The sequence below is a fragment of the Sturnus vulgaris genome, chromosome 5, assembly GCF_052056855.1.
Source record: "Sturnus vulgaris isolate bStuVul1 chromosome 5, bStuVul1.hap1, whole genome shotgun sequence".
Taxonomy (NCBI): Eukaryota; Metazoa; Chordata; class Aves; order Passeriformes; family Sturnidae; genus Sturnus; species Sturnus vulgaris.
Window position 1 is genome coordinate 7,832,208 of NC_142247.1, and position 27,853 is coordinate 7,860,060.

Consider the following 27,853-nt stretch of genomic DNA (forward strand, 5'->3'; position numbering starts at 1 on the left):
AACATGGGATGTGGATACTGTTCTGAACCCTATCAGTACCACCTATCTCAAGCTGAAAAACAGTAAAAATGAATTATTGGGAAATAATTTTAAGTTATCATAGGTAAGAACATATGCTAACTTAGAGATTCACTACATAAATAGCTCATCAACACTAACACAGCACATATTTTACAGATTGCATCCACCTATACCTTCCTCCTGTGCACAAATATGCATCTATCTACACAAATATGTGTGCACTTTGTGGGGATAGATGCACACAGGCACACACACACATACCAAGCCTAGGGGATACATCAAGTACACATGTTTTAAAGAGATTTAAATAACCACTGATTTCCACAGAATTAACCAAACCTTTATGGCTAAGCTGAACTTGGGCCTAAGCTTGACACAATCCAGAGTTCCTGGGACTAAGGAGCCATCTTCAGCCCCATGATACCACTGATATTTTTCCAGATCCTGAGGAAGAAGCCACATACCCTGACTCGGATGACATTGATCTCCACAGCCATCAGCAGCCCATAGAGGATGACCATGATTCCAGTGATGCAGAAACGCAGCTGAGAAAAAGGCACCCCGTCCTGGCAGTATCTGACAAGCTTGATGGTTTTGGTGACAAAGGCCATTATCCAGTAAAGGAACAGGGCTGTAAAACAGGTGCACATGAATAACTTAAAAATAAATTAGTAAGTGTAACACAGCATTTTAGCTTCCATGGCTTGATACAGTGCACGCACAGTGATCCTCTATGTCACCTGCCACTGTTTTCTTTCCTGGGCCACAACCCTTCAAACAGATCCACAATGGCAGATCTTCAAACAGGTACAAATGTCCACTGAAGGGGACTTAATCTGAAGGGGAACTTTGTTCTTTAAGTGAAGGAAAAGGCACATAACTTCACAAAAGTCATATTGCCTCCTAGAAAAAGCAGGATGCATCCCAAGTGAGAATATGTAAATGTGTTCATTTTGAAAAAGAATTTACGGAATTTCGTCTTATCCTGCATCCTAACTGATATCTGTCAAGGGCTTGGTCAGGTGGTTGAGCTACAGGCAATTTGGACAATATACTTGTATGGAACATCATTCTGCAATGTCTGCTCTGACCATCTCCTGACTGAGAGAGCAGATGGGATCATATCAGAATCAGCTGCAAAAGATGTTGAGAAAGAGCAACATCTACACAGGAGAGTTTGTGGTCAGATCACTATTCAAACTAGAGTTTTGAAATAGCCCTTTTGAATGCAGACAAGTTTTTCCTCAGCAGTGTTAAAAAATACCTGAAAGCTTGTGATAGAAATGCAACAGGCATGCAAAACTTTCTCTTTTGTAGAAATTTAAAAAGTAGTTTTCAGTGTGTACCTTATGAAAGGTGCAGTAATTCCTATGAGACTACCAGTTGCAAGAAGAGAGAGTTATTCCTCTCTGTTTTAATATTCTCACACATTCCACCATCTTCCTCAACCTACAAAGCTGACTTTGGTACTAGAATTTTTAAGAGTACATAAACACCAGGCTTAGACTTACCCAGCAGTAACTTTGGAAAGTTGGATGTTTCAATATTATGGTAATAGACTATGGATACAGTGGCAGCCACAAATCCCATTATAGCTGGTAGGAAGAGATGCAGGTGGCGAGATTTCATTTGCCTGAAAATAAATAAGGTATAAATTAATGAATTTGGTGCCTTTTTTTCACCATTCTGTGAAACCATAGGTGTTCTGCTAATCTATTGAAGAGGACAAACATCAATTTCCTAGAGACAAAAGGATTTTTGTCCTCATGAGTGCTTAACTTTGATCAATATTTGCTTGCCATTATAGCTTGAGAGAAGAATAAATGCTAGGAACAACAGCTTCACCTTTGTCCCATTAAAACCGTGAGAGTTCATGAAAGGATTCTATGAATTTTATGGGGGAAAACCTCCTCATGCCTTACTAGCCAGCCCATCAGACATTAACACTGTTCATTAACAAATGCAATTAATGTGGTTACCCACCAAACTCTGCCACTTACGTGTCGGAAACAATCCCCTCTGCTATTTCACACACGTGCACGAAGAGCAGGGTGAATGTCAGGATCCACCGCAGGTTGTGCCCGGGGAAGTGCAGCCAGGTATTGTGGTGAATCTGCACTTTGGAGCTCTGGCTTCCCCAGCCTGGTGAATGACAGCAAGGAAAGAGAAAGGTTATCTCACAGCAAGTCACTGACTGACCTGGTTAGCAGTTTTCTGGACCACGCTTATATGTAATCGATACAAACCTACGAGACTACAGGGGCTGTTGTTACAAAGAAGATGAGCCAGGAGTGTCTCAGTTGCCCCATAATTTAAATCAAAGTCTAAAGACAATGAGACAACACTTTTTGCAAATTACAATCAAAGAAAAGTCATTCCTGGCCAAGAAAAATGGTAAGAAAACAACAACAATAAAACAAGAGGCACTATCAGACAATAGGGACTGACCGATCTGAAGTGATGGCGTCCTCACGTCTTTCACAGTCAGAGATGAGCAGGAAAAATTCCCAACTGACATAAAAGTTGCATCCTCAAATGAGGCCCCAAAGAGATGCATTTACTTGAAATAAGTAACATTTATTGTCTGGTTCAGGCCTGTTTGGGAGCACAGTCTGAGTGGAGGCTGAAGGGTGATTTCACAGTTTCTCAGCCTCTGCACCCCAGGCCCTGCAGAGCTCCCAATACAGCACCAGGACTCTAATTAATCAACTAATTAATCAATTAATTAAACTTGAAGCCTATTTCCATGTCATCACCTCAGATGTCAGCTGCCCTTTCCAGGCAAGATCCCCTCTGAGGCCAGCAAGAAGAGGGACACAGAGGACGTGAGGGAGGTGCCAGGGCTGGGGAAGCCGAGGCCTGGCCGTGGGTTGGCTCTCATGGCGGTGAGCCTTGGCCTCCATCGCTTCCCACACAGGTACAGGCCTGTCCTGAGTCAGCCAAAAAGTCCCTCCTACTGTAAGGCAGCTCCTGGAATTCCCTGACAGGCTTCCCAAAGCCTGTAGGGAATCCCAACAGCAGCACATTTTGGGGAAGTAAAGAAACCAAACAAAAGGAAACAAAACAAATTCGGTTTAAAAGGCAGGATGTGCTTTTGCTAACCAAGGATGCAGCACCTCATTGTGCTTAGAGCCTCATCAGGTGACTCAGGAACACATAAACCAAACCCTAAGTTTATTCATTCTTGGAAACTATCAGCATGTCACCATTTCATCCTTGTTTAAGGCACAAAATACTGCAAGAACAAATGATTCTCTCTTCTCCATAGCTATCTCAAGCTTTTTCTATAGTTCTCTAAGGCTTTCCTAATCTAATGTGGTTTTCTTTGACCTTGCTCCGGTCTTTGTCTCTCCCCAAGCTATTTTTCATTTTTCCTTTGCCCATACATCTGCACAAACACAGCTCATCAACAAATTTCTGGTTTGGAGTCTGTCTACACCATGGACTCTAGTTGGTTTTTAATGCTCTGTTCAACAATTATTTGCCCTGATAATTAGCATACAGAAAATAGAAAACAAAGAATAGCATACTTACATAAATAACATACAATTTAAAATATATTTTTTCCTAACATTGTTTCGAAATAGAGGGAATTTTCTGCAGCTGCCATACTATTTCAAAATTATTTGGCTACTACCTCTAAAAAAATCGAAGTAGCACTTGATGTTAGAGTGTTCTAAAATATTATTTCTTCCCTCAGACCTCTCATTGTACTTCCATCAAACACCTCTGCACAAAGCTTTGTCCTTCAAGGATGATTTGCATCTCACCTCAAAGGAAAAGCCAGGACTGAAGTAAAAATCCAGCACTCTTAGAAAGAGTTTCCATAACCCTGGGGTTTCTTTCTAGTCTTTATAATTTGTTAGAATTTGTTTCTTATTCCCTTGGTTAATTATTTAATTAGTTTTTAGTCACTGGATCATGTCACAGTTAGGTATAGAGTCTCTTAGCCCACAGATTCCTGTAGCATTTTATTCAACTGCTTTGGAGACTTTTTGCATGACAAAAGCCCTTAAATCTCATGTTCAAATACAGTCCCAAATTCAAATCTTCCTTGTGGAAGAAATGCATTATCATCTGCACATGCAACACCAGGAAGGTAACATGGAAGAACTGACATGGCATTTCTCATGCAGTTGTCAGGAGAATATTTATTTTCACTAATATTTTTGATGGTTATTCAAGTCTCTTAATCTCCTATGATCAGTTAGAATACCACTGTTTGACCTCTCTGGAAAAGTAATAAATTGTATTTATTTCACCATTCCAAGTTCACTGGGATAAAAAGACAACTGTAGAAAAAAATTATCATTAAAGTACTAGCTTAAATGGTTTTTTTTTACAAGACTATGTGAGTTAGGGCCTCTCCACAGTCCTAAATTCCTCAAGAGAGATTTTTCATTTCATATTTTTTATTCCTGTAAGGAAAAAAATTTTCTCTCTTACTCTACTTTTGTTTGGAAATGTTAGCAAAAGAAGCAATTATTCTATTTTAAATATTTCCTACACCTGACCCAGCCTTAGATCCAAGGTGAACATTTTGGATATTCTCTGTAATTCATATAACCTTAAGGAAATTCAGACCCACTGTCCTAAGTTTTCTAATATCTATTAATAACAGAGGTTGCAGTTGCCAGTTTTGAATGTAAGGAAAACTTCTGCAGAGAGAAGTTTCATAGCATTTGGATCTGATCTCTCTGGTTCTCATCCATCTCTTCATGCTGATTAGTTCAGATTTACATCTAAAATTCCCACATTTCAGCGGGTTGGCCTCGCATCCTCTGGGTGAAGCCATTCTGCCTCTTCTTGTTCAGAATTCATAAATACAAAGCGTCCAATGGTTTCACCAAGCCCATGCAAACACGACTGAGTACAAACACATGCTCGAGTGCTTGTGGGATGGCAGAGCTCCACAGAATAACTCACCAATGAACAAAATTGGGAAGGTGATAAACAGCAGGAAGACATGAGGGACCAAGTTGAGGGCATCCACAAAGCAGACATTCCTGAGGACACCAGCACTGATGTTGTAGGCTGAGGCATTGTCATTACCACAAAACGCGAGTCTCATCTCTTCTGGAGGGTCTGGCTACTACAGAAATGAGAGAAATGTTGACTACCAAGAGTGCTAGAATTCCCTTTGGCTTAAGACAAAATAAATACAATAAAGAGACAGGGAAGGAGCACACTGAAGAACCCATAGAGAATAACACAGTTGTATTTTGGAAATTATTTTGGGCTATGGCAAATACAAGTACATTAGAAGGCTGCTTTTATATGACAGTAGTATTATTTATATTTTGATAATATTGTTTATATTTAGCTGCATTCATTATTTAAGTGCTATTTTTAAATACATTATGCTTTACCTTCTAATGCTCATAGACACAAACACTATGCTGCAAAAGCTCTGTGAGAATATAAAGAAAGAAAGTAGAAGATTTGGAAAGTAAATATTTCCATTTCTCATAACAAAACTCAAATGGACAAAAGCTGACCTGTGTGTTGCTGTTTCTTTGGTGAGCCAACACTGTCTGTGCAATATCTACAACAATTTGTTGCACTGCATTCCCAGTGCAAGCTCTGAACCTTTGGTATTTGTGATCTGGCAGCTTTGCACTCACTGATATTTTGTATTTCTTCGTTGTCACATAGAACAATGGGCACACATACAAGACATTACAGATAAACGACGAACACTTAACCAAAGTAGGTGGTACTGAAGATTGCCTAGGCAGTAAATCAGCATTTATGTTTTATCCTGAAAGCCCTTATACATGTGTTTATACTCATTCCAGCAGTCTCTGACTTCCATGATTTCTTGTGAGATTATCTTTGTACACCACGATAAGCTCCTGTGTTTGTGCTTGCAGAGTGTGGGCCATAGAACAACCCAGAGTTATGGCCAGGTTCTGGCTTAAATCAACCTGTGCATCATTTATTTTTTCAGTCTTCTTTACAAGAAGATGAAACAGGACTGCAAACAAAGTCTTTCTTTGCTCATCTCTTTGCCTGAGACTTACACAGAGCAACATAGTGCTGTAGAGTAAGTTGTGGAAACTCATTTATCCACATCTTTTTATTTTCTCAAATTTTACATGCTAAAATAGAAGGAATATATTTAATTCAGCAAAACATCTGTGTGCAAGAACGTTGGCATTAATAGGTTTTGCAAAATCAGAACAAGGTAGGGATGCAGAAAATGCATGAATGCAGTTTAAAAACAAAAAGAAAAGTCAGTTGGATGGGGAGAAAAAGGTTCCCTTCTTTCCTCAAATAGTTCGGATTAGTTCTGTAAGTTGTTTAAACAAGGTAATCATAACAAGGTAAGCATAAACTACACAAGTAATCCCTTAGAGACAGAAAAAACATGCAGATCTTGACAAAAACACAGAATTCAAAGAAGCATTTTGAACCTCTGCTAAACCCCCTGTTAGTTTTTAACCAAGCTCTTTTTGGGTCTGAAAAGCACAAGCCATATCAAAACACATCAGTAAAGAGGATTCTCTTTGAAAAGAGTGTGATAAATGCGTTCCCTTTCCCAAATATATCAGCAGTTTATGGCTGAGATTTACCAGCAGTCAGGCATAACTCACATTCATGTACTCACTGTGAGGAAAAAGCTGAGGCTCAACCGACTCAGACTTCAGTAACCACCATCTGCTAACAGTCCATGTGCTGTAACACAATTTGATGGAGATTTTGGCCCATTCTCTATAATGAATAGAGTGATATGACCACTATCATTCTACAATTTTATTTTTATACCAAAATACATTCATAAATGCATAAGGCTAGTAACAAAAATAAACCTTCTGTTAATGTGGGAGCTGTCTGAATATATCAAGGAGTTATTAGCAAAACAAATAAGGAACTTAAAAAAAAACTACACAGAGCTTGCTTGGGTTTAATTTGTGAAAGCTTGACATGTCTTCTTTAAGGGAAACATAATGATAATGGTAATCTCTTGAAAATCAGAAGTGCTGTTTCCTCATTTTTATCGAAGGTCAGAAGTCCAAGGGAGTTCTGCTGGGAATTTTCCTCCCTTTCCCACAAGGATGACTCTCTTCTGAGGCAGCATAAGATGCTGTTGTGGTCTAGTGGTTGGAGTGGTACTGAAAGGCAGGAGAATCCTGGGTTCAGATGAGCACTCAATCATTGAGTCTCTGTGTAGCTTTTGGCTTCTAGTCAAAAATCAATCTGGGAGAAAGGATGAAAACCACATCCAAGGGAAGCTAAGGGAACTGTTGTTTTTTTCCCATTTTTCTGGGAGGAAAATAGAATAGAGGCAGCAAATGTTCAAGTGAAGGACTATTAACTGTAGGAAGAGCATTTTCTCCCAACTAGAGACCACCATCAGTTTGCAGAGGTTTCCTCTCACACCTCAAACAATAACCACTAAAAGCTCTCGTGCAAGATGCATCTTTGAAGAATCACATCTGAATCTTCACAAGAATCTGTGCTGTGCCTAGTTTTGTGATGTACTATGTCCAGTAACACTCTTAAAACCAATTGTCCTTTGCACATTGCCAGGGCTGAGAAAAGAACCTGGTCCTACTGGTTAATACTGATATACAGAGACAGTGCCCAGCATACTGGTAATATTTTTCAAGAGAAGGTAAGGGCACTCTATTCACAGTACTTTTGTTCATTTCAATAAAAAGAGAAGTAGAATTTAATTGCCTTATCTTAAAAAGAGAGAGAAAATAAAGTCTAGGTTGGTTAATTTGTAAAAATTCGCAGAAAGTAAAAAAGATTATATGGCAAATGAAATGAGATAGGGTAATTGACACTAAATTCCTAAGATTTTTGATCAGAAAATTTCATCATGAATCAGTTTATCCAGTGATCATGTTCATTCAATGTCCACAGGCTTAAAATCTATCAAAATATTCTGATCAGTGCTGTGATGCTGTGCTGCCCCAATGCAACTTTGGCATCATAAAATGCCAAATCATAAACTGTACAACTTCCCTATTTAGCAGCTCAGGACACACATCCAGTACAGTTTGGCACTGATAGGGAATAGAGGAGATAAGAACTGTGGAGGCATTAATAGTTCAGTGATCCTTCCTTCCTCCCTTCCCTCCTTTCTTCCACTCATTTTTCCATCTCCGCTGTGCTGGGAAGGAGCTGTGGCTGGGAGTGGAGGACTCATGTTCTGCATCTGTTGGCATATCCCAAATTTCATAACACCTTCTGCTGCTGGCAGTTCTCTGGATCTTCAAGAATGGTGTATGAAAACACCCTGCACTACCTTAGAGCTCTAATAATGAGAGAAATAATGTCATCACCGGTGTGCCTTGTGGGGAGACAGGAACCACTCCATCCTTCCCTTCCCATCCATTTCTGCTTCAGAAGGCAGATCTCACACACCCTCCACAGTTTTGTATTTCAAACTGCTGGACCTTGATCTGTTTTTTGGAAAACTTAGATACAGAGGAGATTCTGGAGGTGGAGAGATGCACAGATCCATCACCCCCTGGAATAAAGCATGTAATGTAGTTCCTGCCTCTTGGCTCAAGTTTCCTAGATAAGGGAAATAAGGATGAAGTTTTGCTGATATCAAAGGGAGGATGCTTTGCATTTACACTCAGTACCCTTTGGATTGAAGCTGAAATTAGCCATTACTTTCTGCAGTATCAGAGCATGCCTTCAGAAGCTCATTTGCATTACCTCAAAGTTTAACGAGTTGTGTTCTTCTCCAAAGAAGGACAGAAAGAAAAGCCCCTAAGGCAGAAGAACAAATCCTTGATTTCTCCAGACAGTACAGGGCGTTTTTCAACAATGCTTTTGCAGCTCAACTAAAAATAACAGGAGTTGGACCATGACAAGTTTTCAGATGCAATCTCTCCTCTAAGAAAACAGTGCAGCCTTCAATCTTTTTCAAATAAAAATTTGATTATACAATGGCAACATTTCTTGTGCCCACGCTCAGATCCCATCCTTGGAAAGTTCAGCATAGCTACAGAAGGACACATTTTATGGCTACAAACAATGTAAGCTTCAGACTAATTAAACAGTCAAGGTTGCACTTTTAAACAGCATTTCAGTGTTGCAAGTTAAAGAGATCTTTAATAATTCTAAGAATTTTAAAGAGTTTTGAAAGGCCTCAGCTACACTGGGTTTTAATGAGTCCCAGTTTTGAAAGCTTTCACTCAAGAAACTGAGCCTGGAAATTAAGGCAATCTGGATTGCAGCTACCCAGTGAAAAGACATCATTCCCTTCTTTCTGTACAACTATAAGATTTCATGAAATTAAATGAAAATGTGAAAATTAGGAAAAATAAATTTTAAAAACCCCCAAAAAACAACAAAACCAAAACAAAAACCCAACAAAGCCAAAACATTAAGAACTAAAGAATTGCAGTTGCTCTTACTGTTGTAACTAATTGGAAACTGCAGCAGAAAAGGAAGATGGAACACTTCTATGACTGACCACTGATCAAATTTGGTTCCTTGAATGAAAATTAAATGAATATTAAACTATTCTTCCCTTGGCTTTTACTCTTCTAGTAAGCAAATGCTGGGCTTCAGTCAGCACTACATCTGCAGAGAGGGAAAAAGAAGTATCTTGCCCATGTGAGGAAGTGCAGTTTGTTTCCCTCCATGCTGAGCTTTATGCAAATACATAAGAAAATACACTGAATACTTATTCTGTTTTTCCCCACCAAAAAAAGGTCAGAATGTTGATCACACAGAACAGCAAAACCTGTAATGCTGAAGATCTTTGAATTTGACCTAAGCAAATCAGAATACAGAGCTGACTCAAGTTTTCCCACCCTGTGGCCAAGGGTCATTTTCTCCTTCCCAAAGATGAGGAGACAGAGTTTTTAGGCCACAGTAAGTATGTAGGGAGGGAGCAAAGAGGTAAAACTGGGCTGCAGAGCCACAGGAGGAGAAATTCTAAGATATTTCTGTTGTAACAGGGATGGAAGAGATTAAAGCCTTTAATCCTCCAACTCAGAGAGGTTATTGCATTCCACAGCAGCAGCTGCTCTCCTACACCTGCCAGGACCCTTCCTTGGGAGCACTGGAAACAGCAGTGCCTGGAAAGGTACACAGGTGAATAAGCAGCAAAGCCAGGTGGGTTTGTCACCCTCAGCAGTCTGCCTGCCTTGCTGTGGGCTCACCGTCCAGCAGAGAGCCACACAAACATAGCTCAGTCTCACAATTAGCAGTCCTAATTACTGTGGTGCCATTCCCAAGTTAAGAAGCCCTGCTCACATCAAGCTCGACATCAGAACTGAACTGCTGCAGCTTCCCTACCTCAATTCCCAAGCTGGCTCGTGCAGGACTGTCTCAAGGACATAACAGTGGAGAAATGTCCACCAGCCTCTTAGCAAAACTTTATCTCTGGGTCCCAAAGGAAGGGAGAGGCACTGGAAAACAGAGGCCTCTTCTTCCCATATGGATTGACCTTTTCTCTAAACTCATGCTCAGGTTGGAATCTTTGGAGCTGAAAGCTTCTCTATAGGAAGATGGCTTTGACTGGCAAACAGCACTGTCTGAACAAAATGGGAGCAGTCTAACTGCCATATTGAAAAAAGAAATTGTGTAACCTAAAATTGAATATTCTGGAGAAAACAGACGAGGGGGTAGCAATTTGAAATTTGAAAGTTGTTGCTCATCTGCAGTTATGAACCACTACTTCTCATCAGGTAGTAGCAGCCATTCAGAATAACTGTTGAGGTGCTCATAAACTCATTTAAACAGACAATGGTGTTCACAGTCATTACAAAAATCACTTTCCTAGAGAGTTTCACTTGCTGTTGAATACAGTAGGCCAACAAGTTATGCTGGGGTAATTGCACCAACGTGGGTACGTCACAATTTGCTTCACTGCTAATTACACCAGGAATGTTATACTTTATAATAATGTTGCCAAGCATGCTAGGTTTAATCTATAATTTCAGACATGGAAATGTAGTAATGGGACAAAGATCACCTGATAACAAGCATGTGCCATCTGAGGACACCAGCTACATTCAGCAACCCAGCAGGAGTGCCAAGTGCCAGGTAATTTCTTGTTTTAACACTTGGAAGGCCTTCATCTTTCTAAGTTACTGTCAAATTACTCATTTAACTTCTATCTTTATGAACTCTACAACTCATCAGAGATTCTCAGAGGTGTTTTTTTCTCCTCCCTTTGAGAATGGCCTGTGCTGAATAGTCAGAGTGAGCTACAGCCATCAGCCAAACTTCACAGAGGAAGGGAATAAAAAGAACAATCAGGAAGATGGGCCCATGTTGGTACCAGTGGAAGGCAAGTTTCAGCTCTCCTTTACATTATTTGGGAATCTGATTCACTGTTGTTTTACTTTAATGAGGATGTGAACTATCTGAACAGCAGTTCACCCTTCAAAGAAATAGCTAAAAAACCCTCATGTCCTTTAAGCATCTAAATTTTTATTCTAACATCCCCATTACTGGCAAGTTGAGACTTCCTGGTTTTAAGCTAAGGTGGACAGACACAATCATAAGAGAATAAACAGAAATCAGCACAGAAGTGATTCATGAACAAATATTCACTGTGAAGAGGAGAGAAGTTTTGGGAAGAAAGAAAATAGGTCAAAGTCGTAAACATGGAAATGACAAAACATTGAACCTAAACACTCACAAATCTCATTTTAACAAGCATAAATGGGGATTCTCAGGGCACTAAGCCAGTTCATGAGATATATTTTCCATAAGCAATTCTGCAGAAGACAATGGGAAAATGGTAGATAATCTAAATTGCCATTAAAATTATGAGAACATCCTCACCAAGTACAAAACTATAAGAATCCTAATTAAAGACATTTTAACTACCTTAAGGGTCTTTTAAAGTGGACTTAAAAGTCTTCATATTCAAGAATTTCATCTTACCTGAATTATCACTCTGATCGTCATGCTCTGCAAGGTACTTATGACTACAAAAAAAGTATAAGTACACTTCTCAGGTGAAGCTTGTTTGGGGGAATAAGAATATTTTGAAAACATTTATTGCAGTAGTTCTGTTGTCCATACTTAAAAAAAAAATAGAGATATAAATTGATAGTTGCACTTCCTAATTGAAATATATCTGTTTACAGAGCATACTTGTGTCTCAGTTCAGCTCAAATTTCATTTTGGTCTTACATATACTGTGGATTATATGCCCATATATACATATAAACATGTATGTTTATACATAAGTGTATGCATATAGGTGCAGGGTGAAGAAAATACTCTGAGTTTTACAAAAGTACTTAGTTCTTATCTTCGGAATAAATCACAAAAAAAGTAAAATTCGTCTTTCCTTCTGGAATTTTCCATAGTAAATTTCAACTAAGGACAAATGGTTAATTTTTAGCTTTGAATGGAAGGCCTAACTCTGAGGTTTTCCACAGATTTTAGGTTAGTGCTCTGAATCTTTTTCCTTTCTAGGTTTAACCCTTCTAGTTTGCTCTTCTTACCTTCCTAGAAGCACTCTAACCCAACCTATGTGATCTATAGTCTTGCAAAGAGTTCTGCTGAGGTAACGGCAGAAAGCACTGTCCCTTTCAAATCTATTTTATCAAAAATGACCCGATACAAAATACAACTTTTTTTTTTATTCCTTATTTAAGCTGTGACCACCTATGCTCCACAGACCCCTCTTCCTTGCTAAGCTCTGTCCCAGCTGCCCTGGGCCTCAGGATGATGAATTACCTCTGGTGCTTGTCAGCATTCGCAGCGCTAACTGCCGTGTGCCACAGCCTGATCCAAACGGTGCTGAAGTCAATGCAAAGAATCTCATTGACTTCGGGAGCCTTCTGGATCAGGCTCCAAACACAGGGAAAATCACAACGGCAGTGCTGCTGAACAGGCTGTTGGCACTGCAAAGCATTTCACACAAACATCTGCAGTGGTCTCACACATCTAAAGGCATCGCTTTTTTTTTTTTTCTTTCTTTTTTGGAAAGCTTCTCCACACAATGCGATCCCCAACACCAGCGTGCTACGCTGCCTGCTGTAAAACCTTCGACTTCACATTGCCAAGACAGGACAGTTTAAAAAAAGAAACATAACCCTGTGAACAGCAGCAAAGAAAACATCAGCAGGAGGGGACGGTAAAGGCTGAGAACGCCTGCGAATGGAAAAGGAAAAAGAGATTGGAGTTGTAATCCCAGGAAAGAACGAGGAGCAGCCCTGTCCCACAGATATAAAGGGAAGGAGGAGGAGGAGGTGGTTAGTGGGAGATAATGGGGGGAGGGTCATCGCATGCCCCGTTTGGTTGCTGAATGTTAGATCAAACTCTGCAGCTTACCTTTGTAAACACAACCCCAAAATACCAACCCAAGGTGTCACTCGGTTGTGCTATGTGATCAATATCATCCCGATGGCAGGATTTTCCTCCACTTAGTGAAGCCGCTCCAAGCCCTGGAGTGGATTATTTTTAGGCTGGTGATGGGAAGATCAGCTGCTGCCTCCTATCGAGTTTCCAAAGTGCACAAACTCTTCTTGCCTTTCTCATACGCTGAAGGGGGCAGGAAACTGGGAAGAGACAGGCAAGCAAAAAGCACCAATTTTTTGCCTCCTGAAGCTACAGTCCTCTGGGATTTCTTCTGCTTGCTTTTATTTTCATTTTTCCCTCTCTGGAACAGTAAGATTCCAAGAAGCTGCATTGCAGCACACGGACTATTAGCAGCCGGCTATTCTGAAGTAATTGATTTATAGACAAGGTAGTCTAACTTTTGGCAGGCTTGCAGAGATTCAGCTTTTGATTCCTTTGTAATTAATCTTGGATAATTTGAATTGGACAACATAATTTTTCATGTCTTCCACCATATTAAGCAGAAAAGTCTACTCAGATATTTTACTTTATTCACTTACCTGAGTCCCTCCAGCTCTTCTGCTTAAAATACAGACCAAATCTCACTTTTTGATCACACAGGTCTGCTTCGTGAAATGGCTTTTTTAATACTTGAAATAAAATTCCAAACGAATTTGACTTTCATACCAGGATTATAGTTTTCAATACAAGAGCCCTTATTTACTTGGGATAACAATTTTTAGTTGCAAAATCACTGTATATGTTTACTTAGAGGTAAAGGAGTCCCAAGAGAGCCCACATGTGGCTGGTTGGTTTGTTTGCTCATTTTCTCGCAGTGCCATCAAACAGAGATGAACCAAGATTTGGATTTTTCCATCATGAGAGTTTCACTTGAGCCTGACAACTTGAGGCCATAAATTGCAAAGATCTGGGACTTGTGGTGCTGCTCAGGACATGTGGCAGTGCAGGGTGGTTTTGGGTACGGCTGCTGGAATCACAGAATAGCCTGAGCTGGAAGGGACACACTAGGATCATCCAGACCAATTCCTGTTCAGTCATTCAGCACTAGAGCTGGAGGGCCTTGGGACAGAATTCTGCTTAAACCTTGCAGAATCCAGGGATTGATCTAGATCATTAGAGAGCAAATGGTTTCCAAGGGATTGGGGTCAAAGATGTTTCCATGTTTCCATGAATGGGGTTACAGAGAATGCTGAGCTGAGAATGGACTTGGATGGCTGAGGCCAAACACTGCAGGATTTACAAAACCTTGGCAAACCCAGACTGCTCCTTTTTCTCTGATGTTTCAAACCTGACTGTTGTAGGGATAAGAAAACAGAAACCTCACAGCTAGAGATAATTAGTAACTTTTGTTAGCTCCCATTGATTTGAAATATCAACACAGCTTTACACTTAGACAGACCTCATCAGTCCTCCAAGGCACGTGAAATCTTTGGCTTGTGATTCCTTTTTTTTCATTTTATTTCTTCCCTTTTCATGTATGAAATGCTTTAGAAAAAAAAGATTATGGATTGGAAGTCTCTGAGTTCTGCAATATATCTATGTTTGTTAAAGAAGATTTTTTTTTAATAAAAAAGTTTTAACCCATCTAATCATCTGAAATAGCATTATCATGTAATGTTTTTGAAAATACATTTAATTTCTTAAACAGACAGAAATGAGTAACATTTATTGTCAGAATTTCACAATTCAGTTCTGTCTTTTCCACGAAATTGTTTAAACAGAGAGAAAAAATAAGGCAAAAAGAACATGGAATCAGCCAGCATGTTTCATTATGCTGTTTCTAAATGGGGCACTTCCATTTCTCTACATGACAAGCTAAAGTGTTTTGAAATGCATTTTAAAAGGATTAAGAAAAATGAAAAGCTCTGAAATGTCAGAAGAGTCAGCCCTGATCTGGGGCTGATCTTGTATCAGGGCTTTTCGATTTGCCAGGGGGAGGGAGGGAGGGAGGGGGGAAGGAGCGGGGGGAAATGGTAATTACAGGAATTCAAAATCTTTCAGGGAATGTTTGGACGTTTAAACAAATGGAAACGACTACAGGCCGATCCTCAGGTACCCACACGTCCAGCACGTCACCAGTTTTCCCAGTCAGCTTCCAGAAGTCGAGATCTGGTACAGACATCTCCCCAGTCCGGGGGTGATTCAGCTGCAGAGGTGCCAGCGGTGCGGGACCGAACCGGGCACCGGAACCGGGACCAAACCGGGCACGGCACCGCCAGCACCGGGACTGCCGCCCTGGCAGCGGATGCGGGAGGGAGGGAAGGAAGGGCATTGAGGGGAGGGATATTAGGAGGGATGCGGGGAGGGATGCGAGGAAGGATGCAGGGAAAAATGCGAGGAAGGAATACGGGGAAGGATGCAGGGAGGGATACGGGGAAGGATGCAGGGGGGATGCGGGAAGGGATACGGGGAAGGATGCAGGGAGGGATGCGGGAAGGGATACGGGGAAGGATGCAGGGGGGATGCGGGAAGGGATACGGGGAAGGATGCAGGGAGGGATGCGGGAAGGGATACGGGGAAGGATGCAGGGGGGATGCGGGAAGGGATACGGGGAAGGATGCAGGGAGGGATACGGGGAAGGAGGCGCCCGCCGCTACCCGGGGCACTCACCGGCGGCGGGGGTCCCTCCGCGGGCTGGTGGCCCCACGGCCCCGGAGCGAGGGCAGTCCCTGACCATGGCGGATGGGCAGCTTAAAGGCAGAAGCTGCTTCACCTGATTGCTTTGGGGAGGGAGGGGCAGAATGCAAAATATTCTAAGCGGATCTTAACAAAACCGCTGAGGTTTTGGCTCCTTCGTTTTGTTAAATCCACAGCCCGGCTGGCACTGATTTCCACACCCTGGTGGGCTTCCATCAGCTTGACCAGCTGAGCCCAAAAGAACCAAAATGGTGGAGGAATAACATGTGTGGGAAAAGGTTTTCATAAATTAGGACTCACCATTGTGAGGAAAATGACCCAACAGGCACTGCAGTGTGGATTTATTTGCCACAGGTCCTGGCTGAGCACTCTCCACCTGAATTGTTTGGTTTATTTAACTCACTAAACAGGAAAGGAAGGGTTGCTGCACTCTGGACCCTGTCCACACAACAAGCTGTTGTGGTTTCAGCTGCCAGCAGCTCTCTCTGCTGTTTCCCATATTGTGGGCCAATCCATGGGTCTCCCTCTACAGCATTTATGGCAGTCCAACACTAACAATCAAGGCACTGGACCTTAATGAGTTTCCACTTTTTACCCAAACTCGGTGAGATTCCTGCAGGCTCCTGTCTTTTCCATTTCTTAGGTGAGGAGCTGAAATCACCATCATTTCATCCACCTGTGCAGGTTGACACTAAAGTAACTGTTTTGGAGAAAACCTTTGATTGTGCTGAGCTGGATAAATTCCTTGACTGATTTTAAACCAGGGCTTTATGCTAACACAAAAAAATATTCAGAGTCGATTATATAAGTTATGGCCTATCAAGTCTTCATTTTGCTTCTAAATTTGTCACAGTGACAAAATCCCCACAGTGCTGTGTCAGAACTTGTGCCACCATATCAAAAGATCAGACTGACACAGCTTTCAAGATTAATTTTACTTACACTTACAACCCTACTTTAAAAAAAAAAAAAGTTTGCTATATTTCTTTTAATTACACATTGCTCTTTCTATCTAAAGAAAAGTTAATGGATCTACCAAGAAAATGGAAATGAAGTAGCAAAGACTTCATTTTTTTATTTAATTTTTTTAAATGTCATAGAAGATGCGGCCTGGTCTTTGGATTACTTCTCTGTCTGTTTAAAATATTTATTGTTATTAAGCTTGGAGGGGGTAAGCAGTAGAAGCTTAGTATTATTTGAAATATTTTCCACAGCTTTTTTCGAAAGTTATCATGCCTGGTTTCTATGGGGAAAAATGTTGTGGAAAATATATACAGCAAAATTTCAACAGAGCAATCTAAGTAGCAAAGAACTCTATATGGAGAAGTATGAGAAAATCCCAGACCTCAGAGTTCATCTCTATAAAAGGTGTAGAAAACCACAGGCATTGAGCAGGGATCTACAAACCTTCTGATCTTTGAGAGGCAGCGGCGCCATGGTGGAGTCAGAGGCACCAAATATGATGCTACCATTTGCCTTGGTAGGTCTTGATCTTGGCAAAAGTTAGATCCTCACATAATACAGGTTTACAGATCTCCAGGTTTATTTGTTCTGTTTGACCAAGGCTGTTTTACTAAAAAAAAAACAAAAACAAAACAAACAAAAAAATATATTAAAAATCACCAAAAAAAACCAAAAAAACAAACAAAAAAAAAAAAAAAAAAAAAAAAAAACAAATCCAAACCAAAACGAAACCAAACCAAAAAAATCCCAAACACATGGGCCACCAAACACATGTGGTTTGCATTATACTCTTTTTTTTCCTTCAAAAACACCCCAAAGTCTGAGAGCTGTTCTTTTCATGTTGAAGGGCTTTTCAAGGCTGTCAAGGATAATGCATGTCTGTATCCTCTGAGGATAGAGGAGTTGCATCATAAATATCATAAAGTAAACCTTTGGTACTACAATTTAGATTCTCCCAAACCCATAGACCCACTTGTACTATAAGTTACAATGATATTCTGGATTTTATATGTATATCTGTGTGTGAGGAACTGGGGAAAAGGGGATTATTTTTGTTTTTAAATAATCACAGAATCATTAATGTTAGAAAAGACCTCCAGGGTGATCAAGTCCAACCTGTGACCAATCCCTACCTTGTCACCCAGCCCAGAGCACCAAGTGCCAGCCACATCCAGTTGTTCCTTGGACACCTCCAGGGACTGGGACTCCCTCCTGTGTGCTATATTGGATTTGAGTCCTCTAGGCTGACACTGGGCAATTCAGACCATTCCTTTGCATTGCCCAGAAAAATCTTCATTATTTCTAACCCAGCAAACCCACCAGTCAGATTTTAAACCCTCTGCAACCAAAACAGGACTATTGTGGGATCAGGTTCATTCTCTCCCATTAAACTCAACAAGGCACCTACATTGTTCAGTCCCATTTACAAATGCTGGCTTTAGAGACGTAGTAGTCAGAAACAAAAATTGTAGGTGTTTAATTTCAGAATTAATGCCTGAAAGGGATATTAGGTTCTAAACACAGAACTCGCCTCACCCAGGATTAAATATCAGATGCTTGATTGCTTGTATGTCTGCCTGCTACTAGGCTCCCTATATAGCATTTAGAGAGAAAAATACGTTTTCAGATGATTATTCTTTTAATCCTAAACCACATATAGAATATAGTGGGAACTAATTCCACCCTGAATATGACCATCTCACCCCCAGAGAATGACAGTGTCTATACGGTTAAAGTTTTGGAAACTACCTGTATCTTTTTCTTTTTTTTCCTTCTTTGAGGTATGGAAATGAATTTTCAGCCTGATATATTTTTGCATGTTCATTTTAAAAGGCAATAACCATGACAAGTGTCTTGTAGAGGCCATCCCTACCATTTTTACTACACCTGGTAGAGCCACACAGAATGTCTTCCACATGTTTTTCCAGCTCTTATTGTAATTCTAGAAGTTTTCCTACTTGAGACCTGCCACATTCTATGCTGGGAAAAATGTATAGCATAAAGAAAAACAATCATCAAAACTATTAGAAATCTCTTCGATAGGAAAATATTAAATTAATTTGCCTATACTAACCTTGAAATCTGACATCTGTTGCATACAAATTATAACTTGCTTTTTTTTCTGTTATTTGTTCTGTACAGAATACATTCCTTTAAAATCCACTACCATAAGGGGATGTAAATAATCCTTAAGAGAATTCATATCTTTTTTTGCAGGCAAGATATGTAGTGCAATGCCTTGCCTTTAGAGAAACATTCAACCATAAAGGGTCCCACATCTGCCTTTTATCTAAATCCTCATCCTCCAGTCTCTGAAGCTGCATATCTGTAAGCTGGAAACTTCTTAACAAATCTCTGTTCAGACTTCTGGGAACAGAAAAGAACTTCTGTTCAAATTCATTTCCATAAAAAGGACAAACCCCAAATACATTTAAAATCATTGTGATCAGACTTTATGTTGTATTTCAGTTAATATGTCACCCAGGTAATTCAACTGCTGCATATTAAGTGCAGTAGTTGATGATTTGATACACTCTGCCCTGTCCTTAGTGTTATTTGCTACCCCTGTATTTAGCACAAAATACTCATGTCCCTGATCTCAGATCTTTTCTTTTTCTCTTCTAGCCGATGTCAGCTGCTACCCTTGCTGGAAATTCGGAAATGGCAATGTAAATCTAAGGTCCATTTTATAGCACACAGAACTTCATTAAATCTCACTTTACATGGATTAAAGTTGGGAATAAAAATTAATCAAAAGATAGAGATTAAGTTAAAATTATTCCACTCTTTTACAGTAGGACAGTCAATGGTCCAGCAGTGGAAGGCAGTGTCTTAGCAGAAAACAAATTTGAAAACAAATTAAAACTTCCTAAATAATTCAGTAACCAGCATATTGCAGAAACTTTATGTCACATGGAATCTGGCAGCCACAGATTCACCCAAAACACTTTCTGAAGCTCCTGGGTAGGGTATGTCTAAGGTACTTCTTTAATACTTCATCACAGCCCTGTCACACCAGTCTGACAACGTGGTTAAAGGGTTCATATAAGTAAAGAAAAAATGGAATAAATTCTTACAACAAATTGGTCCAGGTCCAAGACAACCACAGTACCATATGGTACAGAAATTATAGAAAATTAAACAGCCTTTGTGGTGAAAACAGCAGTTCCTGTGGAACAGCAGTAGCAAAACACCTCCCTGAAAGTGCACAGTGCTTCCAGGCAGACTCTTGGCAGACAGCATAAGATTTATTAATGTGACTTCAGGGACATTCACATCAAAATTGCTGTAATAAAGCAAAAGGCCTGAGAAATGTAAAAGGCTATTAAACAGACTTTCATCATTGTTCATTCTCTGCTTTACATCTTGTCCCTGTAGCACTCAAGAGCAGCACCATCTCATTTCAAGTGGCCTTTTGGGTTCTTTTGCATTTTTGCATATGAAATGATGGCACACTGAGGCAATCCGGACACCATCAAAATAATATGTCCAAAACCACCCTAGCCAAATCTTCACTTTGTGGATTGGTGTATAAATGGGCTGCACTCAGCTATTCTGATGAACTGATTCTTCTCTCCTCCCAGTTATCTCAGGAAGACCCCTCTGGTCGATGTGCACTGCTGTGTGTAACGTGTTCAGCATTGTCACTCTAGCTGCAATTAAAAATTAACCCCATCGGTACAATCTGACCCAAATCTGGTCTGTAGATGCATCATCATCCAGCAGTTGCTTCAAATTACAGGGTTTGATCTGCAATGAGATAGATTCTGTGAGCCAACTTGCAGCAGCTGACTGTGAGATGGGGCTGAGGGATGTCTGAGAACAGTCGAACATAACTGGGTTTGAATTTGAACCATAAGGCAACAGCCAACAGTGGAAAGAATCATACACATATGACACAGATTAATTATATGAACAGATTAAATTATATCTTCAGGACGTCAAACTCCTATTTTTCTCTTCAGAAAATTTTAGATGGAAATGCAAGTTCATATGTCCAATACTCATTTCATACATTGTAGGGTGCCCTGAGCAGCTGATGTGCGTGTGCACTTTCATTTAGACTAAAAAACCCACAGCAAACTCACTTTATCTGTTGCTATGGCAATACTATGTTGTTGGAAGAAAGTAGCTAATGCTATTGTGATTCATGTTGCTCCACAGAACTGAGAAAGAAACTGTGAGAAAAAGTGAGGGGAAAAGAGAGAAGCTTTAGAGGATGTCTCTGGGAATATTTGTGTCTTTCAGGGAAAATACAGCTGCACATCCTTCATACCTTCATTGAGCACAGCCTCTGTTTGTGGCTTCATCTGAACTGGATATTTGGCTAAATGACCACTCAGCCCAGGGAGCTGGTGTTTAATTAAACTGGTGCAATGCTAGTTGATAGGAAAACCACAACTAGCAGAATTGGTTGGAATTTTATTTTGAAAAGCTTTTGCTATTCTGTCTTACCGATTAAAAAAAGAAATTCAAAGTATTTCTGTTAGGTATTTACTTTTTACTTACAAAAATACAGTATTTTTTCTTATTTCTACTTTTTTTCTCCCTCTTTTATTTCCTCCCTCCTTTTAGAAGCAAAACACACAGGAAGAAACTAAAAAATCTTATTTTTCTGATATTTTTAGGGTCCATAGTAGCTTGTATTTGTAGAGATGCCAGTTATGTGTGAAAAATTTATCTTTCTTTTTCCTATGATATTTGTTCCAGCATTTTCAAAACGCAAAATCCAAGGCTTCATATTTTGAAAACTTTAACTAGTCTTCTTAAGAAGCAGTGTTAATAGTGCTCCTACTGAAGCTGAGAGGAGATTCCTGAACTCCTGAGGAAACTTCCTGAGCTATAAAGAGAGATATTAATTGAAGTAATAGAAGATGGAGAATATATGGAGTGATGCAGTTATTCAATATATTAAACATTTTATGTCTGGAGAGTCCAATAAAGTGAGATCCTTATAAATAAATGACATTTTCTAGTGGATGATTTACCACAGTTTCTGGACACAATTTGAACAGTAAAAACCAAGATTCTTGTTTAGAAAGCTTTCTCTCCTGCATATACACACTTCAGCTTTCAGCAAGAAAATTCACAAAGGTAGAAGAGTTCTCTTATCAAACCATTCTGTGTTTTGATATTGGGTATCACCAGTAAAAGTGCCACTACAATTTTGAAACAATCTCCTTTTTACCCTCAGTTTGAAGCATTCAACTCTGGTACCTGAAAAAAAGTGTACCAGTATCCAGGCATCTTCCATCTACATATGGAGCTGTGAGAAGAGTGACACACAAGTTCCTCCTCCCTACTAAAAACTTGTTTTCAGACCAAAATGTGTCATTCCCCCTGAGCTCTAAGAAGCACATCAATAAGGATGAAAGTTACTCGTTGGAGCTTGTGGAGTACTTGTTATAGAGAACTGGGAACACACACACAGGAGGCAAATCCGCCTGAAATTTAACCAGGAGACAAAAATAATTGATGGAATCGTTGTGTGCAGTGTTTTGTTCAGTGTGGCTGTGGTCAGTGCCACAAGGAGTTTTGGCATCCCCTTGAAGCTACCTGCCCTTTCTGCCTCAGTACAACTAAACCAGCCTAAAAAAAATATTTCCACATCAATGATATATATACTTTAGGTAGTTTGCACAGTTAGTGAGGGCTAAATGAGTTGTAATGCATTTCAAACACTAACAGGTAAGAGATCTAATTGGCACCATTCACAGTACAGGTCTTTGCAAGTGCTGTGATGTCAAGAGTTACTAAAGTTTTCCAGGAGTCCTTTCCTTAGAGACAAGGCAGAGGTGTGATGTCTGATTGTGGTTTAGAGGATGATTTGAGGTTACATAGTAGTACAAATTGAGATTTGAGTCCCCCATTACCAAAACTGCCTGGACTGTTTTCATTTTGAAAAAATAACAAAAAACTTGCCAAGGCAAGGATAAGGATATCATAATATGGAAGATAATAAAATGACTAGATAATGTCAGTCTCTAAAATGTAGAGCTTTCCATGTCTCCCACTCTTTTGCAAGATGTAGCAAGAAAAAAGTTCAGGGTACATGAGTTACTCAATATCATTTTTGTCACCTCTTGACCCGAAAGGTCACCTGAGCTCTGTTTCCCCTCAGAAGACACTTCAATCAAAATTGCATGATTGAAGCTGATCACCACAAATCAGAGTGAAATCAATCAAAATTGCATGACTGAAACTGCTTAAAACCAAAACCAACTACAAAAATCATTTTACAGTACAGATATTTTGAATGTTCAGCGTCTGCATTAAAATATTAATCCAATTACTTACTACAAAGTCAGCACAGAACTACTTTTGCATAGGGTTAATTTAACAAAAAATAAGAATTTATCACAGGTGTCCTATGACCTCTACAAATACATACTCAAGTTACTTGTTTTCCCAGCAGCAATTACAAGTGAAATGTTGTATTTGGGTAGTCCAAAAGGAACATTTGCTCACTGCTGAGTTGGACTGTGAGAAAACCATCTTCCAAAATTTTCCATGGTAGTGACAGAGGAGCAGTGTACGTGCAGACCTGAGCTCTGCAATGCTTTCAGCAGCAATGTCACTCCAGCTGCAATTAAAAATGACACAAAATATTTTAAAAATATTTTTATTTATATTTAATTTAAATAAATAATGAAATAAATCCTTATTTTTTAAATAAATGAGAAGACAGCCAGGCCCACGGGGCCACGAGAGCTCTGGGAACTCTCTGGCTCCACAGCTCATTGCTCAAGCCATGGGGAATGGGGAGTGGATTTCCCAACAGCCTGAATTCCAAAGATGGGATCAGGAGCCCCTGATCTCTGCCTGATCTTTTGTACAGCCTTCTGCATTTCACATGCTCGTAGAGAAATTCTGAAGAGAGTGTCCTGGTTTAAGGCAAATTTGGGAGGAAACCTCTGAATGGGGTCGCTGTAGGAAACAGATTGAAGCAGTCCCTCCCCCAGCTGTTTTGGGGAAATATTTCCTCGGAGAGCAGTGGAAAAAAACCTGTTTGTTTAACAGGCAAAGCACTTCCCAGCACAAAAATGAACAATACTGAGCAGCAGAACCTCTTTCTGCTCTGAAGAGATGACAAATTCAGCAGAGTCCCTTCCGTGGTTGCAGCCCAGCTCACTCAGGCTGTTCTCAGTCCCCCCATCCCTGGTAAATGTCACAGCCCAGCCCAGGCCTGGTGGGACACAGGTGTGAGCTCCTGGTGCTCCTCTGGGTTTTCTGTCCATAGCAGGTTTATATAATTCTAAGAAAAAGGAAAAAAAAAACCATAGTCCAGGGAGCTTCTCTTCCTCAGCTATCCAGAAACTAAGCAAGAGCAAAGGAGAGCTCTCTCTGCTGTCCATTGCAGACAGCCCAGTGTGAAGGATTCAGGGATGTGTCTGTGTGAAGGATGCAGGGGAGCAGGTGCAGTCTGTGATAACAAACTCTGCACCTCTGCTCTCCCCTCACTCCTGGAACCAGTCTGAAAGCTGCAGAAGTCAACATTCAACATCAAGAGAACAGATCACTGGAGATACAAGCATCACACAGTCACCCCAAGACAGAGGGTTATTTATCCAAGCCTGCAAATTTCTGCTTGGCCAGCTCTGGTGATTTCATCCTGAGCCTGCTCCGTGGGTCAGCCAGCCGTGAGATTGTCACAGGAACTGGGTCAAACAACAATTCCTCACTTATTTGTTTCCCATCCCACTTGAGGCCTAGACACAGAGAGGGTGTTTACTTTGAAAGGAAGAGGAGTAACATGCGTGCACAATCATCTCACTTAAAGGGAAACCATCCCTGCTCCAGACCTGTAAGAATAGGAATTCCAACTCAGCATAGCCATAAAAGAAACAAAAAGTATAGTAATTAGAACCTGCAAGCTGTAATAGCATAATGGCAACAGCAGAAGATATTCCTTGTGCAACAATCTTAGATAACTGCAGAAAATCTGTATACAGTAAAAACAGTGATTTTGCTGAGTTCTCATTGGACACATTTTGACATTGTTACAGTAAGAAGGTAATTCATTGCACCTCTCAGCTGATTATTCCTTGTTTCTGTGCCACATGGTGTTCATGCTGCTATAATAATGGCACTGGATGGTACTGGTCCCACCAGCTGCCAAAATGACATGTGAGCACTCCTTTGGGTTGCTAATTCTGAGTTACTCAGGGTTACCCCAGGCTGTGCTACAGCAGCAGTTTCAGAAGGCATAGCAGACTATGAGCTGTGTGAATCTATAATTAAACCTACTGCTTTAGACAGACAGAGGTATAAATGGCTCTAGACTAGGCAGAAATAAAGCTCGTTTGTGATTAGGCCACAATTTCAAATTGTGGATCTCTCTCCTACTGAGAGGCAACATGCAAAGGTTTGCATTTGGCAGACCAAAACCATTAGCAGCAGCCAGGGATGTTCAGTGTCAGGCAAAAAGGAGGCACTATATACACATTCCCGTGCTCTGAGGGAAAGAATTTGTTAATATGTAAAATAAACATGCATTTCATAAATAGTTTTGACATATATTGTGGGCAAACTGCTGCAGAGATTGAGGATGTTTATGCACTCAGCTGGTTTAACGACCCAGTGCACAGATAAAATGAGTGAGCTGGCTGCTAAAGTGATAGAGATTTGTAACAAGAAATACATTAAGAGTGTTATGAACACAGGATGAAGGGAAACACGTGAAAGCAGCAGATGAGAAAGCAGAACAAAGGGTGAAAGAATAGCCTGTACTGGTAAGGAAGAACCCCATTCCCTTGACACTGTTCCCAGAACATTGTAAAATTGAGTCATGGGATGTTTAGGGCAAGACCCAAAGGCCTTCACTGAAGCCCACAGGACAAGATGACTTCACAGCAGAAGATGCTCCAGCATCCTCACAACAGAATGGCAACAAGGCTGCAGCCTTTTGTTCCCCCACTGGCCTGTTGGAAAAACAGATATAAATTTCAAGCAAACAAGTTAAATTGGGCAAAATCAGCAACTTTTCCAAAGGTTTATGGAAGCTGAAGTAAGCAAGAGCCCAAAACAACAGACTACCCTATGACAAACACTGACTCCAAAAGGTTATCAAAGATCCATCAAAAACCCAATTGTTGTCAATCAAGAATAGCCCCAGAGAAAGGATGAGCACATGACAAAGTGTCCTTTGCTATCTGTGTTGCACACAAGTGATCCTTGCTGGGGAGACACACATGGGAGCTTTGCAGTGATACAGGACTGTGAGTAAGTGAAAATTTGAGAGAATGTTAGTGCATAACATCAACTTACACAGAGATTTTATAAATAGGTAAAATGTACTCTTTCTCTGAGATCTAAGATTTTGTTAGATTGAATTTTCCTTTTTCTAAACATTTCCATGTCCCTTGATGTCTTCACCCTTATAATTTTTAACAGCTGGTCTGAATGTGTCACGATGTAACTTTCTAACTTGCCCTAAACAAGCCATTGACACGACAAAGATTTTTTTCTTGCAGAAATCTTTTACTTGCGTGACAATAAATATCAGTTCTCCTCTCAGTTTCTACTTAAAGAGCTACATTTCCCCCAATAGTTCTTCACAGTTTCATTTTAAGAAGGAAAACCAGGCGGGATTTTTGGTCTTTTGCTTTACTGGCTGTTAAAAAAATTCTTTACCAGAATTTTTTGGGGTTGATTTAGAATCCCATAGGCTGGTTAATAGAGAAAAGATATAAGAACAACAGGCTACAAAAAAATCATTTTTTCATGCATGTGATAGAGATTTACTTTAAAAAAAAAAAAAAGAGAGAGAGAAAAGAAAAAACACACACAAAATGCTGAACCATGGAATTCCTCGACACTATAAGAAGATGCATGCAAGTTGGAATAAAAAGAGTGAAAATTCATGAACTACAGAAAGTAAACATCATTCCTGTACTAAGACCCTTAAGTAGAATGGAATTTTTGAAGGTTTTAGGGAAGATCAAGATTAAATTGGACTGCTAATTTTTTTTTTTTTAACAATCAAGGTAACAAAGATATTTTCAAGTCTGAATTCAGAGGAAAACCTTTTCTGCTTGCAGATCTGGCTAAAACCTTAACCATGCCCATGTAACCAGGACAAACTAACCTGACATCTGAAAAAGCTGAGTAAGGTAGGTATTTGGGGATATCTAACAATGTTAAAACTCATTTTTCAACTGGGAAAAGCTATTGATATCCCCTCTCTGAGGACAATCCAAAGTTAAGTTGCTTTCAAATGTTCTCTACAGGCGCTTTCTGAAGGATATTTGAACTGTAAACTTTGACTATACAAAGAACCTGAGGTATTCAGGCTTCCATCTCATTGCTCATTTGGACACCTGGATTTATGCAGGATGAATCTAAGTCATGGTATCAAAAATGATGTGTAGGTGTAAATGTCTGTAACATTGACTTGAGTTACCAAGGTGTTTGGATCCTTTTATTGTAAAAATAAATCAGTGTTGTTACTGCAAAAATTAATAATTATTTTATATCCAGACAGGTAATGTCTACACTATTTGTCAAACAGTGCAATAGTCTTGGTAATAATAACAATAATAATAATAATAATAATATAACAATAATAATATTTCAGCAGTTTGAAATTACTCTTAAATATTCGTATTTCAATTCTGATTTCTTCTGTTTCCATGAGATTGCCAAAAGGAACACAGTCCATCCAGCAGGCACTGAATTAAACACCGTGCATTTCAATCTGCTGCAGCAAAGCAGTTTGTTCCATTTCATTTCTGCAGAAAGTCTAAAAAATACACCAGGTCAAGCATAAACTCTGAGCAATCTTATTCCTTCCTGCCTGCTTTTAAGAAATTTCAGGCCCTTGATCACTTCCTTGGCCTTTTTTATAAACATGGTAATATTTATTCACCTAACTCTCATGTAAGGACAAACTGTATTAGCCCAAGACTTGCATGAAGCTTCCAATAACAGCAATGGG

At 39.9% G+C, this 27,853-nt stretch overlaps 1 protein-coding gene and 1 long non-coding RNA gene across 14 annotated transcripts in view; one reads left to right on the plus strand and one right to left on the minus strand.

Annotated features, from left to right (window-relative positions):
* The window catches only part of ABCC9 (ATP binding cassette subfamily C member 9), a 72,295-nt gene extending 56,265 nt beyond the window's left edge, over positions 1-16,030 (minus strand). For 6 of the 13 annotated variants that reach the window (XM_088164782.1, XM_088164781.1, XM_088164780.1 and 3 more), the window contains exons 1-7: positions 15,928-16,030; positions 13,291-13,517; positions 6,632-6,735; positions 4,948-5,113; positions 2,022-2,163; positions 1,533-1,654; positions 486-652 (exon numbers count right to left, since the gene is read on the minus strand). In XM_088164782.1, coding sequence (XP_088020908.1) covers positions 486-652; positions 1,533-1,654; positions 2,022-2,163; positions 4,948-5,092 — 576 coding nt within the window. In that variant the 5' untranslated portion in view covers positions 5,093-5,113; positions 6,632-6,735; positions 13,291-13,517; positions 15,928-16,030. Of the gene's footprint in view, positions 1-485; positions 653-1,532; positions 1,655-2,021; positions 2,164-4,947; positions 6,594-6,617; positions 6,736-11,889; positions 11,934-13,290; positions 13,518-15,927 lie in introns of those variants that run through there. The other 7 variants (XM_088164774.1, XM_088164775.1, XM_088164773.1 and 4 more) reach the window with 7 other exon arrangements.
* On the plus strand, positions 15,298-27,405 carry LOC148223537 (uncharacterized). The gene is made up of 3 exons (XR_015803666.1): positions 15,298-15,369; positions 26,958-27,029; positions 27,147-27,405. It is a non-coding gene; the product is annotated as an uncharacterized LOC148223537 (long non-coding RNA).
* Positions 27,406-27,853: the final 448 nt, after the last annotated feature.